Consider the following 14,995-nt stretch of genomic DNA (forward strand, 5'->3'; position numbering starts at 1 on the left):
AGATATATGCAACGCACAGGAGTGTGCTCAAAACATCAAATAGATGCAAATCTTCCTATTATACCATTTTTCACTGGTTAGCTTTTCTCCCTGGATTCGACTTTTGCAAAAAAAAATGCTAAAACATACGTTTGTTTTTCAGCAGCTATTATCTTATATTGGGGAAAAGCTGTTTCAAATAGGAAATTAACTAGTTAAGTACAGCAAGCTGAAACAAAATCTGACAGGTTTATACTCATATAGAAAATCAAGTGTTGTCTTATTGTCCTTAGTTTTCACAGGTTCTTTATTAGGCTGTGTGCACACGTTGCGTTTTTTTTTTACATTTTTTCAGCATTTTTCCACTGCGGAATCACCGCGAAAACGCAAAGAAAATGCATCCCATGCAATACTATGGGATTCCGCAAAGCTGTGCTAATGCTGCGGATTTTTCCGCTGCAAAATCGCATAGCAGAAAAATCAGCAGCATGCCCATTCTTTTTGCGAAATCACGGCAATTGATCCATAGGAATGCATTGATCCGCTTACTTTCCGCAAGTGGCTATGCCCACCATGCGCAAAGTAAGCGGATCATGTGCAGATGGTACTCAGGGCCTGGAGGAGAGGAGACTCTCCTCCAGGCCTTGGGTACCATAATCCTGTAAATAATAGAATTAAAATAATAAATAGAGATATGCTCACCTTCTGATGGCCCCCCGGAGCCCTTCCCACCTCTCACCATGCTCCCGGCATCTTCCGGTTCCAGTAATGCTTTGTGTGAAAGACCACTGATGACGTCGCGCTCTCGCGCAAAGCATTTCTGGGACCGGAAGATGCCGGGAGCGCCACAGAGCAGATCGGGGGCCGTTGGAAGGTGAGAATAACAATATTTTTAATTTTTTTATTATTTTAACATCCTTTCTATCACATTTCCAAGTGATGCTAATCGCTTGGAATGCACAAGCATTCCGCAAGAGAAAAATGCTTGCAAAACTCTTGCTTTTCACAGGAGAACCGCATGAAAATTCGCATGCGTTTTACCCGTGGCGAGAGTGCGGAAATGTTGCGGAAATTTCTGCAGCATTTCTGCAACGTGGGTACATAGCCTTAGGGTACCTCAATATGTATTACATTTAAAGCAAATTGGGACTCTGTCGAAGATCTAGAAGTCAAACAGAAACCTAAGAAAAATCTAACATGTTCACTATAACAACACATTGCACCTCAATTTTTTCTTAATCTTAAGGTTATGAGATTGATTTTAGAACTTTGGAGAAAATATTCTTTGAGAAAGTGACCTACTGATTAGATCAGGTTTTTAAGATTTATGTATTTTTTTAATTTTTGGGCAATTTTTTTTTAAATAACAATCTAGATTAAAATATTGAATTAGAAAAATTGCAAGATTTCTGCTTTTCTAACAGAGATTGTGATATGCAAATAAAACTATGCCCCATGAATATTGTTAATAGATAAACCTGAATTAAACAAATGTCATTTTCAGATTACACATTACCATTAAAAAATGATCCTAAAGAACTGAATTTATCATCATGAAAAAATTGATTTTTTTTTCTATTTTTGTTATTTGAAGGTTTACAAAATTCATCATTTATATTTACAGAATAAAATCATTACATTAAACAATTTTCAGACATTCAAAAACAGCATATAACTGATATTTTATTTTAATATACATTCACCATTGTTACCAACATAGAACAAGTAACAGTGTTGAAATACCTGCATTGATATAGTATATAGCTAAAGAATATAAAATGATAAATAAATATTAGACTGATGTCACAGCAGCACCAATTCAATAAAGCCACATGACAAATCAATGCTTTGGAGCCATATGGTTAAAGTCCATTATAGATGTCCAATTGAATCAAACTTCACCACAACACATTAAAATTCTAAGAGAGATAAGTGAGCTTTGGTATAGTCACATGAGGTCTGAGTATTGCAGCCATGATATGCAGACTAAGATGAGAATATCTGAAATTGGCCTTAGGCCTCATGCACATGATAGAGCCACTTGAATGATACACAGTGTCGCCATACGACAGAGCTTCCATGTGCTGCTATCTAATACTTGGTCAGGTACCCTCTATGGGGGATATTCCCTGGTACAGGCATTGCATTTAGGGAAGAATACCTTTAAAATATTGTATACAGAATAAAAAATTGAATTTTCTTTATCACATTTTATGTAATTCAACTGTTGACAGGTTTTATGGTGTTTTAAGTACTATATGTCTAATATACACATGCTTTTTTATGGCAATTTATTGTGCAAGTGGTTTCCTGATATAGATATTCAAACCCATTTGTATAGGCATAGTGTGAAAAAATAATTTAAAGTAAAGATAATATCTGACCTTCTGCAATCACCACTTATGTGACTATTGACCATTATACATTGATCAGCTATTACTTTGAAGCTAATGACAAGTGAAGTGATGAACATGGATTATATTGCTATAATAGTATTTGTCAAAGGATAGGATATAATAGGCAGGATGTGGATAGTCAATTAGAAGCTGAGACAATGGTGATTTATATGGAATTGGTTGACTTTGAGATATGCCAAATTGGAATGATCATGTGGAATGGTAGGAGAAAAAGACTATGAAATTAAGGTGTTGTCTTAGGGTATGTTTCCATTGTCAGTATAAGGCTACTTTCAGACTTGCGTTAGGAGGCACAGCGCAGGGCTGCTGCTAAGCTCAGCCCATGGCCACGCCTCCTCCGGTCAGCTCTTCCTATGGGTGCATGACGCTGCATGTGATCAGCATACCCTATATTTAGTGTTAGGTATGCTGGCCGTGCGCTGGTATGTTTTTGCCGGCGCATGTGCCCTTTTTTGAGCTGCGCCGACGTGTGCCAAACGCACCGTGTTGCAATTATGTGCACTCGGCGCAGTGCAGAAAGGGCGCATGCGCCGGGAAAAACATACCATAGGAAGAACTGACCGGAGAAGGCACGGCCAGGGGTGGAGCTTAGCGGTGGCCCTTCGCTGCGCCTCCTAATGCAAGTCTGAAAGTAGCCTAAGGCAGCGCTTTGGACGCAGCACATATCCGCTCCGTCCAAAGCACTGGCACCTTTTGAACACAGATGATTCAGCATGTGTTCATTGAACCGTTCGGAATCACCGCATCTCATTACATTGTATGGGTGACTTTATCTTGTGGAGATGGAGCATCTCCGTAAGATAAATAGACAAGCTATGGTCTGGAAAGACATGCCGCATGTCTAGCTATGCAGGGAAGCTGGAGGCATCCCTGCACACATAGTGGAGATGGGATTTCATGAAATCCCCTCCACTATGCAGTAACATCTGGCTGCTGTGGGTTGAACACTGTGGATGTATGCAGAGTTCAAACCGCAGCATTTACTGACCGTGGAAACATACCCTTACTCTATAATGCACCCAAAAATCCAATCTAAGGGGTCTATTGGAAGTACTAGAAGTAAAAAAACTTTAAGAAGGCTCTATTTTACAATTTACATGGTCACTGTTAAGGATAAACACATTGATTCTAAATTAATCATTAATTCATTTAAAATTTCCCCAAAATTTGGGGATTTAACAAACTAAAATTTTTGGAAATTTGTCTTATACAATCTCGACAAAATAGCGACCAGTCAGATACTGTTAGTAGCTTCTTTGGCTTCTTTCCCAATGTCTGTCCCCTTTTCAATCTAAGTTGGCACTTCCAGTGCCAGCTAAGCCTCTTGTGCCATCCCACATAACCGTGTGGGACAACACTTAATTAAAAATATGTGTTGTGAGAATTACCAGCAGAGACCTGCATCTAAAAGGACAGGAGAGAGGCTGGATTGTTATACAATTTTGCCTGTTTTTAATTATTTCCTGATTTATACATTTAATATACTTTTAGGTTGGGAGACCTCAGAACACAACAAATGTCTTAATTCAATGGCAGTTGGATCTTATTCAATTAGCATTGCATACATTAGATGAAAATCAAATTTCTTGGCTGATGTATAAATTCAAAACACAAGTGAACATAGTAAAGTTTGTAATATATCTTATGTGATGTGATAAATGTAAAACTTTACCGATATGCCACTTCTTCTCCCCCTTGTACTCTAAACTCATCAGTCACACTGAAAAACAACTTAAATCCATCTTGCCCAAAGCAAGACAGGAAGGCAGCTCACTTAATTGTCAGGTTGCAGCTGCCAATTGAAGTCTATGGAGATGGAGGGTTGAGAAGAAGGAGAAGGGGGTAGTAGAAAGAGAATCAGGTACGTAAGCAGCACAGATCTTCCTGCTGTTTTAGTAAGTGTGTTTTTCTCACCCAATGACTGGATTAACAGCTACACTATTCATTACTACTGTATAATGTTCTCCATGATGCTACAGCTTGTAAATGTGCCATAAAGACACAGGGGGAAAAATGGCTCATGTCTGTGCTGTGAATGGGACACATCAGAGCAGACAATATATGCACTTGAGTGGAAATATATTTTTTTAATTGCATATAATCTGCAGATATAGTATTATTCGTTATGGATACACTCTGCCTATTTTGAAAATTCACCTGAAAGTGTAGATACGCTTTAACCCCTTAATGACCGTTGATACGCCTCTTAACGGTGGCAGTTAAGGGTACTTAAAAATTGTGGGCTAAAAAATCATTTTTATGGAAAAATATGATTTTTTTATTTTCACGGCTGTACGTTATAAACTTCTGTGAAGCAGTTGGGGGTTCAAAGTGCTCATTACACATATAGATAAGTTCCTTGGGGGGGTCTAGTTTCCAAAATGGTGCTTTCTCAAAATATAATGGAAATAAGTATATTCATGTATTGGAGTTCCATTAAAATTTATTAGTAAAAAATAGAACCTTATAACTAAGCTTTCCCCAAAATTCTTAATGACAAAATTTTAGATTTACAAGCATTCTAGAAAATGTCTGTCTTTCCTATGAATAAAAAACACAAAGATAAAACACACATAAAATACTTTTGCACTCATTAATAAATCAATGTGAATATTCTCATATTCCATGTAAGGTCTTAGTTAAGACATATAAAAGCAGAAAAAAATATTAATGCAGAAAAATTCCGGTTAAGAAAATATATTTTGCTTTTCAACTTTATGTTTCACTTTTCTTATCAAATCTCATAAAAAGAATAACCTACAACAGAAACCAATGCAAAGGAAATCTCAATTTGTAGGACTGATTTTTAGATTATAACACCTACACAATTGCTTCACAAGTCATCAGGGAAGAAAAGCAAACTTGTCCAATTTTTAATGAAATCCAGACTCTCTTTCATCACATTCTATGAAATAAGTCACCTGTGTGCAGAAATTTATATTAAGATTGCAACTCTGCGTGGGTTTACTGTTTGTAGCCTCATATAGAATTAGATATAGCCTTACCGATTCGTTAAATATGACCTTTACTGAATTTATAAGGGGCAATATTTATGTGGCTATAGACTAAAATAAACTGTTAGACTTTTTCTTCTAAGTCACTCTCAAACAGGTGTAGACCTTCTCTGAAATATAACTGAGCAGAGCTAATGCAGTTCAACACCTTCTGCAAAGCTGTCATAAGGGTTTCATTTGACTTTGCAATCTTGAAATGCTCTCGTGCTTCTTGAAGTATCGAAAACCGAACTGAGGTTTCATCCAATCTGTACAACATGTTTCTAAAGGAAGAAAATGGGAAATATAAAAAAAGTTATTAAAATGTTAGTTTCTATGAATTTATAGAGAAATATAATATGAGCAGCAGGTAGAAAGTTGTCTTAGACTGATACTATAGATACAAGTGAACACAATTGTTCTGATTCAAACTGGTGTTTTGCACACCAGTCTTACCAAAGGCATAAGATGTGCCAAATTCATTGAAGCATGCACCTCTCAATGAACTTTCACCTATCAGCTATCATGTACCATAGGATATATAGACTTAAAAAAATCAGCAAACCGACACTGCCGAAAGTATACACCACTGGAGTATGCAATGCCGGTTAAAAGAGAATGCCAGATGTAGTAGTGCTCAATTGTGCATCAAAACGATCTTCAAAATTATGACAACAGAAGAAAAATGAGTGGCACTCATCACGGGTGCACTATTTTGTGCTTTTTTTTATTCCAAGGTCATTTGGGAATACAGAATGAAGACACACATACTGGGCTGCAGCTGTTTCACATCTAATTATACTTCATCTGGCTCACAAGAAACATAGATGAGCCAGGAACCTTGAATGTGTTGTCAACATTTGGATATGCATAAGGTTCTGCTCATATTTCAAAAACTAGGTTGTACCAACAGGAGCTGGCATAAATATGCAAAGCCTTGCAAAATGTAGTAAAAAAGGCGAGTTGCTAAAAAATGCTGCAATATTTAAAACAGCTTTATGCCAGAATTATGGCAAAACTGGTTTATCAGTAAGGGCCAATATTTATAGAACATCAATTAGGATTTTCTATGCTTTCTTGGCCATGGAATTAGCATTAGCCTCCGGAATGCTTCCTCCCCACTGAATGGCACAGAAGTCATGGCAGCTTAGTGGTGTTAACTTGAGATTGTCGAACCACTCAATGTTCGAGTCTGGCGGGTTCGGCTGAACATTAAAAAAAAAAAATTGGTTTTCGGGTACCATAACATTACCCGAAACTGAACCCAGACCTCATTCAGATAAATGAGGGACCCAAAAATTCATTGTTTGCCATACTGCCATTTGAATGACAGCGCAGCAAACACTACCCCTAATTTGAAGTAAGATTTTTACCACCTGTCAGAGAGCTGCAGTTTCCACAATGTCAGATGACAGCATGAGCCAGCAGCTGTGACCAGGGGTAAAAAGTTTACTGCCAGTCACAAAGGTGTGGATGATATGAGTACTACTCATATCAGCCTATATCTGCTGCTGTTAATAACAGAGCAGGCACCACTGATGGGAGTATTCATTAGCCGGCGCCTGCGCTATATATAAATAAATAATAATAAAAAATTACATGAGGTCTGTTCTATTTTTGATAACCATCATAACAAAACTGATAACTGCAAGTTGCAGCTCTCATCTGTCAGCTTTATCATGGCTTGTCATCAAAAAGAGAGGGGTCTGCTTGCAGTTTTTCGATTATATAAATAATTTAAAAAACAGAATGGGGTCCCCCCTATTTTTGAAAACCTGCCAAGCTAAAGCAGACAGCTGGGGGCTGGTATTCTCAGGCTGGTAAGGGGCCATAGATATTGTACCCCCAGCCTAAAAATAGCAGCTTGCTGCTGCTCCAGGAAAGGCACATCTATTAGATGATTTAAAGAGCAATCATCTAATATAGGTCGCAATTAAACTCTCAATCCACGAGGAATACGGTTAACTTTATGGTACTCTGCTAGCGTCGTACAGTGAAGATCAAGAGCCGTTAATCTTCATAGGTCCTTTTCCAAACTTCTTGTGCGTAACTCATCAGTTGGAGTAGGTAAAAAATCAGCAGAGGTCTTAACTCTAGAAAGTATGGTGGAGGTCTCTTCTGGATTAAAAGATAAAGTAGAAAAAGACATTTATGCAGCAGGTGCGACACCCGAAAAAGCAATATATATTAGAAGATGACGGGGTGCTCACTGCTCCAGTCTGGTGCTCAGTGGAAAAATTAGAACATATTATAGAAAAAACCTTGGCACACAGTATTGCATGAATCCAATATTTATTCTTCCAGAAAAACATGTATCGTTGGACCAAGATAATACAGACAAAAATTATTTTTGGTCTCTTGTTAATAGAAGGATTTTTTCGCTGATCACCCATATGAATTGAATGTGAAGGGATTCTTAATAGTGATATATGTGGACCTCTGTTTATGCAGGTACTTTTTCCTTATTTTTGCGACACCACTGCAGTTCCTATATGATGGTTGTATCTATTTACTACACGTAAAGGTGGTTTCTGATGGATAGCAATTCTTTCTCATTTGAATTTTTTTCAAATATGTTTGACACCATGTGATAATACCAAGATATGCTATGTTATATAACGTGACTGAAATATGCTGCAAGAATGTTTATCATTTATATGGAATGTATATATATATATTTTGAAGGACCTGTTCCTGCATGAGATTCACACATGTCTTGCTATTTACTTTGTTTGTTTGTTTATTTTTCAATTTTAGTATGTACTGGAAAATTTCCCCTCCCCTTTTTTTTTCCTTTTGTTAATGTGTTGTTTTTTCTGATTTTCTTGATTCAGATAAAATCTTGAGAAAGGCTGAATAGCCGAAACGGCGATATTTTTTTGTCTGTATTATCTTGGTACAACGATACATGTTTTTCTGGAAGAATAAATATTGGATTCATGCAATACTGTGTGCCGAGGTTTTTTCTATAATATTTACACTGACAGTATGCCACTGTCAGTGTCTAGCACTGAGCTTATGTGAGAAATTTCACCACAGATCATAGCTTAACCCTGGTGATCTCACCTATGGCACTGCTGTGTGAGCACTTATTCGCGCAGTGAGCAGTGTCGTAAGAAAGTTCACAAGGGTTCAACTGTGAACTCCAGTGAACTTTCTCATGGGAACTCAGAGCTAGATTATGACAGGAGTATATTGATCCTGTCAGTGTAAACTGGATTTCATGGGAGAGTGACCACTCGCCAAAGCTCCATCATCCAGCTTACACTGACTTGAGTGTAATTGGTCTTGTCAGTGTCTAATGCTGAGCTCCAGTGAGAAAGTTCACAGGAGTTCACAGCTGGACCCCTGTTAACTTTCTTATGGCACAACTCGCTGCATGAATAATTTCTCACGCAGCGGTGCTGTACGTGAGATCACCGGCGTTCAGCTATGAATTCCAGTGAACTATGTCACAGAAGCTCAGCCCTACACACTGACAGGAAAGTATTGCTCCTGTCAGCGTAAGCCAGATGATGAGGATGCTCTCCAAATTCCAAATCATAGTGGGACATTATCAATTAGCTACACTTCGGACAGGTGAGAATTATGGTTATTTTTTTTAACAGGGGACATGGGCATTGGCAAATTAGTTGTAAGGTGAGTATCATGGTTGTTTATTATTTTCTGTTTTTATACAGGGGACAAGGGCTTCAATGTAATGAGCATAAAGTTTATTTTATTTATTTTACTCATTTATATAGCACCATTAATTCCATAGTGATTTACATACGGTAAACTATTGTCCCTGTCCCCGATGGTGCTCACAATATAGATTCCCTATCATTATGTCTTTGGAATGTGGAAGGAAACCAGACTACCCAGAGGAAACCCTCGCAAACACAGGGAGAACATACAAACTCCTTGCAGATGTTGTGGGATTTGAACCCAGGACCCCAGTGCTGCAAGCCTGCAGTGCTAACCACTGTAAAGTGAGTATAACTTATTGATGTGCCTTTTAAGGGGCAGCTGAATGCTGATATTCTTAGCCTGGAAGGAGGACCCCTTCACTGGCTATTAATGTCAACCCACAGCTGTCTGTTTAGCCTTTGCAAGTTTAAAATTATGGGGGTACCCTAGGTCATTTTTTTCTGGCCTCCCCTTAAAATAAACAGTAAAGGTTAACCAAACAGCTGTGAGCTAATATTATTAGCCTGGGAACCTTTAGGGATATTACCCTCCTTCCCAGAATATTAACATCAGCCCTCAGCCATTGGCTTTCCGTCTACAGCTAATGGAAATTACAAGAGAAACCATGCAGTTTTTGTTTTCATTTATTTTTTAATTTATTAACAAGTACTGTGAAATACACATGCAAGGTAACCTTAGTTCACAGCCTTCAGGTGTTCCAGCAGCTGGAAATTCCAGTAACATTAAAATGTCCCTCAAAGCTTCCCATGAGGTTTTGGGGCATTGCATGCTGCCAGAAGACCCGGTGGCTGTGAACTCTGGGAGGTTACCTGAGTTCAAGACACCAGGTCTCACGATATCTCCAGTGCCAGACTGTTGAATGCCAGAGTGAAGAATGTCAGATTTGTGGGCGTTTATCAGTCTGCCACTGACACTTGCAAAGCAAGAGAAACGGTTGCTATAAAGTGACAAAATAATGCTTGGGGTTCCCTGTAATTTTGATAAGCAGCAGAAGGAAAGCTTACAACTGAGGGCTGATGTTTATATTCTGGGAAGGAGGTCATGCGTTCTCAGGCTATTAATATCAGCTTACAGGTTGGTTAGCCTTTACTGGTTAATTTATGGGGACCCCAGAAAAAAATGGTGTGGAGTCTCCTTATAAATTCTAACCAGCAAAGGATTAACAGACAGCTGTGGGTTGATAATAGCCTAAGAAGGGGCCAGCGAAATTGTCCCACCTCCCAGGCTTTCAACATCAGCCCTCAGCCACCCCAGAAGATGCACCAAATCTGGCCCTTAGCCATACTCTTTCCAATTGCCCTGGTGCAATGGCAAGTGGGGTAATAGGGTTGGGAGGCCGATGTTACCTTTGCATTGTCAGGTGATATCAAACCCAAGGGTTAGCAATGGAGAGGAGTCTATAAGGTGCAGCCATTACTAACGGTATTACTAACCATAGTAAATGTTTGAGAATAAACACACAGCAAGAATAAAATTATTTACTTGAAATAAATGTCCACACTGTTTTATACATTTATTTAAAAATAAAAAACACAATTTTACTGACCTTTACGGCCGGGATCACACATGTGAGGAATACGGCTGAGTATCGCATGTTAATACCTGGCACTGCCATCAGCACTCAGGAGCAAAGCGTGCAGTTGCATGTATTGCTATGCGGCTGCACGCTCCGATCTGAGTGCCGACGACAGTGCTGGGTATTAACATGCGAGACCCGGCCCTATTCCTTACATGTGTGATCCCGGCCTATCACCTAATCTGCCCTTGTCCTCTGTAAAAATAATAATAAAAAAATATAACCCTCACCTGTCTGAAGTGGAAAGAATTTATACTGTCCTACACCTTAATCGATCTGTGTGGCGTGTGCTCTTCAGCATCTGACCATTCATGCTGGGAAGCAGGGCAGACTGAGCTGCAGCAATCGGGCCCCTTAACTGTGGTGACCTCAGTGAGATCACTGCTAGCACTGTGAGAAAAAAATCTCATACAGTGCTGAGCTCAGTGAGTTCATCCCAGTTCATACTGAGATATTTCGTCATCATCAGACTTTTCTCACGGTGCTAGCAGTGATCTCACTAAAGTCACTGCAGTTCATCGGCCTGACTCACAGTGAAGTGAGCTGAAAATGCAGCCTCAGTGAATTGCTGTAACCTTGATGAGGTCACCACTAGTCACTGATGCTGTGCTCGCAGCAGCTCATTCTGTCTTGGTTTTCAGCCAGGACAGTCACATCTTGGCACCATCCACGTTGAAAACCACTTATTGCAGACTTGGATTACGGTGTGGGACAGTATATTGGAGAGTATGCTGAGAGTATGTGTGTGCTAGGTGAGTTATTGTTGTTTATTATTTTCTGTCTTTTTACAGGGGGCAAGGGCTTCATTGGCATGGGCATAAGCTGGATATAACTTTGTTTTCTATTTTTAAGTTAATTAGTAGCATGGTGTGTATTTTTATTTCAAATAAAGGACTTTATTATGGGTGTTTTTATTTGCAATCTTACCATGGGTTTAGTAATGGAGAGGTGTCTTATAGACACCTCTCCATTACTAACTTGTGGGCCTGATGTCACTTGACAATATAAAGGTGACATTAACCCAACAAATATCACCCCACTTGCCAAACCTGGCCAAGTGGGAAGAGCGAGGCAAAGTGCCAATATTTTTAGGCTAGGGTGGCCATATCCATGGCCACTTACCAGCCAGAGAATACCACCACCCAGCTGTAAGCTTTTGCTTGGTTGAGTGTCAAAAATGCAGAGGACCACATGCCGATTTTTTAAATTATTTATTTAAATAATTTTAAAAAATGGCACGGGGACCCCTCTTTTCTTGATATCAAGCCATGATAAAGATAACAGCTAAGGATTGGAGCCTTCAGCTTTGCCATGCTGATTATCAAAAATGGGACAGACCCCATTTCCTTTTTTTAAAAATGTATTTATAGCGCAAGCATCGGCTGATGAATACTTCCATCACTGGCACCTGTTATTAGCGACAGCAGGTGTAGGATGATGGAGTAGTACTCATGTCAGCCTATTCCTCTGTGACCAGTTCACCACAGTGGTCTGACTGTTGGTAATAATCTTACTGCCAGTCAGAGCTGCTGCTGTTTCTCACTCTGTCATGCAGATGATAGTGTCATGATCTCAGTGCGGGTTTGACTCGCACACGTGGGGTTAATGTATGGAACCAGTACTGATGACTGGCATTTCTGGGGTTAAAGGTTGTGATCCCGGTGCAGGCTTACCTGCACACCTGGGGCTATGATTTTGGCCTCTCCCTGGTTCTGGGGGAGGCTTCTTATAGCCTCAGGACGCTCCCATCCCTGTCAGTTATACTTTCGCCCTTGGCATAGTGTGGTGACCCCTGAGTGTGTTTGTCCTGTGTTCTGGTTACTTGATTCTCTGTGTATGACTCGGTCTGTTTCCTGGATATCGCTTTGGATTCTGCCTGGTACCTCCTATGTCTGTTTGGTTTTGATCTCTGCTTGGCCCTGATTATCCGCTCTGTCTCATCCCTGGTACTGTACTGTGATCCTGTGTATGACCTTTGGCTTTGTCTGACCTCCCGTCTGTTTATCCCTCCTGTACCTCGTTTAGCACTGCTTCTGTACTCAGGATACGCGCACTGGCTCTATGAGCAAGTGTAGTGCGGTGTCTCTGACAGATAGTGTGGGAAACCCCCGATGTTGAGGGTCCATGCCCGAACAGTAGGTGTTTGGTAAGAACCACAAACTTTACTGATAGGGTTTGCCCATCACTAGTGTTAACAAAGAATGGAGGTTGGAAGCTCGCAAGTTGTAAGAGAACACGCTGCAAAATTTCGTAGGAAAATTTTGCACAGTAGTGCAGCAGCTACACTTATAGCTGCCTAATGAAAGTTGTGCCACGTGGGACAGAATATTTATTGTTACCAAATGTGTTGAGGACATTTTGTGGCAATTATTAATACAGAAATATCACAGGTTCTCTTCCTTCACTTAATACAGCTATCCTCACAAACTGTACAGTACTATTGTTCTCATAATAGCTCCTGAAAGAGAAAAATGACCAAACCTGCCAAATAGTAAGGGGCCCATACACACAGCATTTTCATCTATGTTCACTAGACCTATCAGGGCTCAGTCCAAGCATCTCATAATACGGGATTCAGCCATATGCATCAACATTGATAATAACGGGGCTGACAGAGTCTGACTATGCCTTGCTTTCATGCTACTGATAGACATATATGGCTGAAAATGATGCATGACTGAGTAGATGGTAATTTTGTCTGAACAATTATAGTTAATGGCCTTCTTGGTACATACTAATGAATCCCATTTTGTGGGGGGGCTCAGACGTGATCTACATCAGGGTTACTTAATGTTGGAGAAAACTATGTGTGTGAAAGGGCCCTAAGAGGATTTTGGACAGATCTGGCTACATTTCCCTCTATCAGCAGCTATTTTGTAAACAGGAGGTCTTCACAGACTGTGAGGAGGTCTGCACTAAACAAGTATAGCAGGAAAACTTGTAAAACTTACATAGTAACAAGTGACATATAATAATGTCCCTGACATAGTTATTAAAATAAGGATAACTTAGTCATCATTTAGGCCATAAACAGCTCTGTGTGAATTGGTGCGTTTGTGCTAGAGCGGAGTACTCTTGCATTCTGAACAGTTTACATGTGACAAAATGTTTTGAGAGATCATTAAGTGCCTCAAGACCAATACCCTCTCCTGACTCCTGCTCTTCGGGGAGGTTATTTGTATCGTATAATTTGTGCCATAAAGTTATTAGGGAACATCAAAACTAGGTGCTTGCTGGTCATCTAGGGGTAAAGCAACCGCAGACCTCCTTTCTCATTGTTTTTGGTAGCCGGGTTTGCATCGGGATATGGTTTAACAGGTGTCTTCTTGCAGTGTTTTGCGCTTTCTAAAGTATCGTATACTCGTCTGTCTGGTCCTCTTCTCACACTACCCATTCTTTTATTACTGACCTACCGGTATCGGCAGGCAAGATGGTGGTTCTGGTGGTCATAGATAGGTTCTGTAAAATGTTGCATTTCATCGCATTACTGGCACTTCTGAACACCAAAACTCTTACTCAGGTTTTTATTAATGAGATTGTGAAGCTGCACTAGGTTCCCTCCGACGTGGTGTTAGATCTATGGACCCAATTTTTTTTTAAGCTCTAGAAAACCTCTTGCAGGATTACTGATGTGAACTCTCTTGTGTCATTTCAAGCAAAGTGTATTCCCTCATTTGTCTTCCTGCTTTGTCTTTTAGTTGTAGTGGGGGTTGACTAGTGCTCACCCAGTCCCCTCACTATTCAGGGCCTCGGCAATAAATGCAGAACCTATTTAGGGACATAAGGGTGTTGTCAGACCTGCCTGCCTAGAGGTCTTCACTTCCCTCTTTCTAAGTGTTTTGGTTCCCCCTCCCTCTCCCCATTGTTGTGCACTTAGCTTCTCCCTCACCAGGAGTGACAATTTCTATGCATGGCGCTCATACTGAATAATGAATAATTTGAGATTTTTTAAAAATTTTGTTTCCACTTTATCATCATTTGTATATCATGAACATGTCTATTAATTTCTATTATTCCACTACTTTCCTTTTCAGCACCTAAATTTCAGTACCGGAGGTGTATTTTAATGAACACATGGATAACAAAATGGGCAAATTATTTGTCTATATTTTAACCCCTTAATGACCGGAGCTTTTTCCGATTTTTCGTTTTCGTTTTTCGCTTCTCTTCTTTCCAAAGCCATACATTTTTTATTTTTCCATCAATATGGCCATGCGAGGGCTTATTTTTTGTGGGACGAGTTGTACTTTTGAACAACAACATTGGTTGTACCATGTAGTGTACTTGAAAGCGGGAAAAAAATTCCAAGTGCGGTGAAATTGCAAAAAAATTGCAATCCC

General features: G+C 39.7%; 1 protein-coding gene across 10 annotated transcripts in view; it reads right to left on the reverse strand.

Moving 5' to 3' along the window:
* Window positions 1–3,004: 3,004 nt before the first annotated feature.
* NAALADL2 (N-acetylated alpha-linked acidic dipeptidase like 2) overlaps window positions 3,005–14,995 on the reverse strand; it is a 1,451,400-nt gene continuing 1,439,409 nt past the window's right edge. For all 10 annotated transcript variants that reach the window (XM_073578823.1, XM_073578822.1, XM_073578821.1 and 7 more), the window contains one exon: window positions 3,005–5,673. In XM_073578823.1, the coding sequence (XP_073434924.1) occupies window positions 5,475–5,673 (199 nt within the window). In that variant the 3' untranslated portion in view covers window positions 3,005–5,474. The remainder of the gene's footprint in view (window positions 5,674–14,995) is intronic.

This window comes from Dendrobates tinctorius, unplaced genomic scaffold (assembly GCF_039654945.1).
Source record: "Dendrobates tinctorius isolate UK_male_01 unplaced genomic scaffold, ASM3965494v1 ptg000060l, whole genome shotgun sequence".
In the NCBI taxonomy this organism is placed as follows: Eukaryota; Metazoa; Chordata; class Amphibia; order Anura; family Dendrobatidae; genus Dendrobates; species Dendrobates tinctorius.